The sequence below is a fragment of the Rosa rugosa genome, chromosome 3 (genome assembly GCF_958449725.1).
Source record: "Rosa rugosa chromosome 3, drRosRugo1.1, whole genome shotgun sequence".
NCBI classification, from domain to species: Eukaryota; Viridiplantae; Streptophyta; class Magnoliopsida; order Rosales; family Rosaceae; genus Rosa; species Rosa rugosa.
This window is the reverse complement of record NC_084822.1, coordinates 56,380,657-56,386,656: the sequence shown is the minus strand read 5'-3', so window position 1 is coordinate 56,386,656 and position 6,000 is coordinate 56,380,657. Positions and strand designations below refer to the sequence as shown.

At 41.4% G+C, this 6,000-nt stretch overlaps 1 protein-coding gene across 1 annotated transcript; it reads left to right on the top strand.

Moving 5' to 3' along the window:
- Nucleotides 1-1,003, top strand: LOC133739202 (F-box protein GID2). The gene has a single exon (XM_062166939.1). It carries the CDS (start codon nt 208-210, stop codon nt 802-804), a length of 597 nt encoding a protein of 198 aa, XP_062022923.1. The 5' UTR covers nt 1-207; the 3' UTR covers nt 805-1,003.
- The last annotated feature ends 4,997 nt before the right edge of the window (nt 1,004-6,000 follow it).

The following is a 6,000-nucleotide window of genomic DNA, read 5'->3' as shown; positions in this document are numbered from 1 at the left end:
GAGACACAAACCAAAGCGCATTCATTTCCTCCTATTGTCGTCTTCGATAACACCCCAAAAACCAGGCCCCTCCCCCATCCTCCTTTATCAATCCCAACCTCCCCCACCTCCCTCGTTATTACCTGTTCTCTCCATATATCCTATAACCCATCATCTCTCCCACTATAATTTCTCTCCTCTCTCTCTCACCCAGATTCCTTCCGATTGATGAAGCGTGGGTTTTCCATGGCGGAGGAGGGCGATAATAAGATGAAGAAGTTAAAGGTGGAAGAAGAAGAAGAAGGGGAAGACAAGATTGAGCAGCAGCAGCAAGAAGAGGAGGTTGTCATCGTTCAAGGCCCGGGCTTTACGAATCTGGACGATAATCTGATATTCGAGGTGTTTAAGCACGTTGATGCCAGAACACTGGGAATGGCGTCGTGTGTGAGCAAGCAGTGGCACAAGACCGCCCAGGACGAGCGGCTCTGGGAGCTCATCTGCACCCGCCACTGGGCTAACATCGGCTGCGGTAATCAGCAGCTGAGATCTGTCGTCCTCGCCCTCGGTGGCTTCCGGAGGCTCCACTCCCTCTACATCTGGCCTCTCACTAGGCCTTCTCCGTCCTCTTTATCGTCCTTGTCTTCTTCTTCTTCGTCGTCGGCTCCGTCGTCTTCTTCGTCGTCGTGGGCGGCTCCGCTGAAGCCGGTGGTGGCCGCCAAGCCGCACGCTAGGTGGGGGAAGGATGAGGTGAATCTTTCGCTCTCGCTTCTGTCGATTCGGTTTTATGAGAAGATGAATTACAGCAACAGAGGCCCAGGAAGATGAGGGTTTAAGCTCAAGAATCGGATATTATTCATATATATATTTCGTAATTTCCGTTGGATTTTCCGTTTTAGTTTCTTGAATTTTTCTGGGTTTTTGGTACTTTGATCTGTACTGTATGCTTGGTTGACTTTTCCTAAGCTTGTTCTGTATATTATAAGAGATGGAATTTGCTGAATTTTATGTACTATAATTTCACAAATTAGAACTGGGTTTTGTTCTGTTTTACTAATTAGCTATTAGTATGGTTAAGATTGAAATTGGAATGGGAAGAACAAGAAGAAGACTGCATCTGAGGGTTTTGGTTGTGATTGGTGGTACTGAGGATTCGATCGAGAGAATGAGAACAAACAGAAGCCAAGTGTGCAGATAGAAATTAAATGTCTGTTTCTGCCAAAAAAAATTTGTGGCTTTTAGCGACCAAGGTATATAATCGCCAAGGGACATAAGAATGGATCCAAAGAAAAGAGTTTCATGGAGAAGAACAAATTGTCGTATTGCTAGTCTCATATTTAGCATATTCCTGGAGGAGAAGAAAATGGATAGGCACAGCTACAAACAGGCCTGCCTACCCTGCCAGCTTAGCTTTGGCTTTGCTCGACCCTATTCGTTCTATAATTTGAAGGTTGTTCTGGGTTGTGCCAAAATTTTATGTCTCATACGCGGACTTGTAATTGCAGGCTTAGGCTTGGATGGTGTTTTCCACTTTTCCAATTTATTTTATATAATTGTATTTTTCCTCTAATGGAAATGGAATTTGATACCATTGGCATTCGTCTTAGCAAATCTCATGGTTTGATCGATACTATAAACTCAAGAGTTGATGAGAATTAATTCACTGTTTTTGTATCTAGAACTTTGGTGACTAGATATTCTTTGATCGGAGTCGTCATCGGCAGGGGCGGAGCCACATATAGGCCAGCTTGGGCACTTGCCTAGACTGAGTTTTTCTTGTTTACCTTGATTTATATATGTTGGCTGAAAGAAGCTACCTAAAACATAGCAGAAAAGGGCAAAACCAGATGAATCTTGCCTTACCTAGGCTGGGTTTTTCTTGTTTGCCTTGAATCTTGCCTTACCTAAGAAACTTTTCTGGATCCGCCACTGGTCATCGGTCCCTTCAATGATCACTCGACCTGGTTGGATATGTTTTGTTCTTCACGGCATCATTGTTGATGGGTTGATGTTTGGCTGACCAAAACTGTGGGCTTGTCTAGTTTGGGTCTACTATGTTTTTCGTTCTTTTGTTTTGTTTGGGCTTTTTTGGGCCTTTGTTGCTTGGTTTGTCTGGAAATACCCAGTATAGTTCTTTTAATAGTTTCTCTATAATATAAGTTTTTTTTTTTAAGAAGGGCGGTACAGCTGTCCTTAAACCTTGATTAATGAAACAGAAGAATACATGGGGGAGACGTGGTGCCTTAACCCCAACTTACAATTAGCGTTAAGAGAATGTCCTGCAATAATAGCAGGAACCTCTACAAAAATAATGTATCCTAACATGCACCCAATAGCAATGGTTACACCTCTGGCAACTGCATTTGCTTTATGGTGACAGACCGGCAATATCACTCTCACGAAGAGGATCATTAGTTGACAAATAAAAACAGCTGTCTCACTATGTTGCCAATCGGAAACAAGACCAATAACACTCTGCTATTTTCTGTAACTAAGAGGTTGCGCCCAGTCAACAACGACACGCCTCCTCACTAGAACAGACAAGGCACACCTAACGTGCAAGCCGGGACAAAGCCCACCTAATTCTACCGGAGAATGGCAGAATTTTTTTTGAAAAACAAACATACAAGGACTGAAAATAGCAACAGTACTTATAATACCTAATAAAAGAGCACAAGCCCACCAGGAAAAGCCCATGAACAGAGCAAAGGCCCACGACCCAACTTTCCTTGCATCCTTCCTCGCGTGCTGTCAGACGCATACCACCATCACAGTCGAAAGACTCTGCCGGCGATCCATGGTTCGCACCAGTAGCTGGACCACACTAGCGTTGGAACCGTCCGCCGCCAAACCACAGAAACGTCGAGCCAAGTCCGACAAAACAAGCCACCGTTGGTAGAAGCCCAGCAACAGTGGCCGGATCATCGTCACCCTGAAATTCCAATCGGGTCCGGATTGCAACCCGAGTCGCCCTTGCCCTCGACGAGGCTTCCACGACGTCGGCCACCGAAGGATCCAATCGTCCAAAGCCCGATTCGGTGGTTGTAGCTTGCTCCGCATAAAACCAGAAGTCTGCCATCGTTCCTCACCATCCCAGCCTCTAGCCTGCCTCGGACCGTCACCGGTGGACTCAGACTCCAGGACTACCCGTCCGACGACGACGTCTCGAAGACATGCCGCCGGATGGAACATTTGAACAGAAACGGTTTACTCTCTTCGAAAACGAAACTTCCTTTCCGACAAGTGCGGAGCTTTTTTCACCTTAAGTCTCTCCTCTCATTTTAAGTTATTAAAAACACCCTCTATAATATAAGTTTTTGTTGCTTGCAAAAGGAAAAAAATTGAAATGATTATTACTTCCTTTAACTATTCCCATTTTAGGGATAGTGAGGAAAGAGAAAATCAAATTCCCTAACGGTGCGTTTGGATGAGAAAATTATAAAATCCGTAGGAATTTATAAATAATGGAATCTTTAACTCCATCAATCTAAAATTCCATTAATTGCAATTTCTATTGTTTGGTTGCATCTATTTAGGATTTGAAATGTGTAATAAATTAAGAAAGTTTAAAACAAATAAAAAGATAAAATAGAAAAAAGTCTTGTTTTGGAAATAAAAATTGAATACTGCAAAGGAATTCGTAAATGACACCTATTTTGGTGGAAATTGAAGTGAGGAATTTAAATAACGAATTCCTTCGTTTTTTTTCCACATAGAAATTTAAAATTTCCAATCTGATAATGCCAAACGAGGGAATTGGCTTTTAGGAATTATGAAATCCTCACTTTCAATTAAATTCCATCATTTTTTCCCTCATCCAAACACGCTCTATTTACAGCAATCTCTAAAATTTGAAGGAAGAATTATAGAGATTTTAGAGATTGCTGTAAAATAGGGAATCTGTTGAAGTTGGATAAGAAAAAAAGGTTAAAACTTTGACTTTTGCTTCCCTATAATACAAAAATTATAAGGAAGCTGTTGGAATTGCTCTTAGTTGGGTGAATGTTGATTATTGTCTTTAGGGAAGCAGAATTCTAAAATCACAGTTTTTTATGTGTCAATGTTTGTACCAACCAGCAAACAAGCAAAATTTGGGGATGTTAACTAACACTAGTGATGGTGGAAACGATACACTCCCGATGAATCATGAGCTTACCAACCCAAATCGAGAATAAAATGATGTGCGGTTCTCACCAAAATTAAGAGGAAGTCAATTTCATTTTCGTTGGGAGTTGATATTTGAAAAGACTAGAATGTGTGGAAAATTTAGGTAATCTGTGGAAAGAACAAATTGGTCTTCTGCGCAGGTGCTTGGCAAGATCAGGGGCGACCCATAAGTTCAAGGCGAACCAAAAATTTTGCGTAACCCACCATTTTTGTAGAGTCGAACTTTCAGAACACAAGCAAAATGGTGACGACGAGCAGAAGAGTGAAGCACACACGGCAGAGAAGATGTCTGTGTCTAGCTTGGTCCAACAGCAGAAATCAAACCGATTACTTTAGTCTACTAGTGCCGTCCGGTCCGTGCTTTGGAATTTTGGTCTTTCAAAGTTGTAACAACGTTTCGCATTTGGTCATCTATATATTTGGGTTGGCAACGCCTGTTCCTAATTCCTTTGAAATATATGGGAATTTTCATAGTAATTGGACCACCATTTTCCAGACTTCACTCATCACTTGCTTAGACTGCTCGTCAATTTGAAACCATGTGTCCTCGATTGTTTGGAAAGCAAGGCTCATTAAGACTTACTACCAACTTAATTATGACATCAAATTTAAAGAAAAATTCTGTATCAAAAAGAAGCCAAGTTGTTTTGAACATGAGCATAATTTTCTCTTTTTTTTTTACCCCCACCTCACTACACTACCTATGATGTCGATGAAATTCAAATTCATGACTTCCAAGTTGTTGATTTTTCTCGAAAAACTGAAAGGTCATAGTTTGCCAGCATAAACATAAGTTAATTAATTACGCCACAAAATAACCAGGCTGAGGCTGAAAAACTAGGAAGTTCTTGCAATCCATCACTAATTTTTGGATTAATATCTATGCTTTTGGTTTGTGCTTTTGCAATATTACGCTGGCAGTTACTCAGCTGGCCATTACTAATAACAGTAAACGGAATTTAATTAAGTAATTGGAATATAAAGGGATCCCACTAAAGCACCAAGTGATTTTTTTAGTCTCTGAATTAAAGGTGTCATCTGAGTCCATCACTTACGTCCTCAACAGATGGCCGGTCCTTCACTTCACCTTCACCTTCAACGAGCGCGCAAGCCATGCAATTTCCCTCTCTGTTTTTCCAGGCCGGTGAGTCAAAGTATGAATTTCCCCATTCCCACCTTCCTAATTGCACACACCACTATACGTACTATCGATCCTCTTCCTATATAAAGAACATAGATTTAGACCATCTTACTCATCACCAAATACATCAAAGTTGTAGCTAGTTACGTACGCGTACTCGATCAGTTTTAGTTTCTGATCAAAGCATTCACCAAACTACAATATAGTTCTCGATCATGGCTAAGAGTTTCAAGCCTCTTTGCTCCTTGTTTGTTCTTGTTCTTGTAATCTGCTCTAATATGGTTCTGTTCGTATCAGAAGCTCGTCCTCTGAAATTCGGCAATTCATGGAGCTTATCCTCTATTAAGAGTGGTAGTTTGTTTGATATTGACGAGTTGTACACTGAAGCAATGAAGACTAGTGGAGGCCCGAGTCCAGGAGGAAAGGGTCACAGCTTCACCACTTCCCAAACTCTTGAGGGGATTAAAAATGAAGGTCCGAGCTCAGGAGGAAAAGGTCATGCCTTCACAACTTCTCAGACTCTTGGAGGGATCAAAAATGGAGGTCCAAGCTCGGAAAGAAAGGTTCATGCCTTCATCAATTCTCACACTGTTCTAGGACTTGGAGAGATCAAAAAGACTGGTCCAAGCGACCGAGGCAGTGGAAATTAGCAACACTAATAATTTATTATCTTCCCTTCTCTTTGATTAATTAATTAATTCAGTAGTTCATTTCTT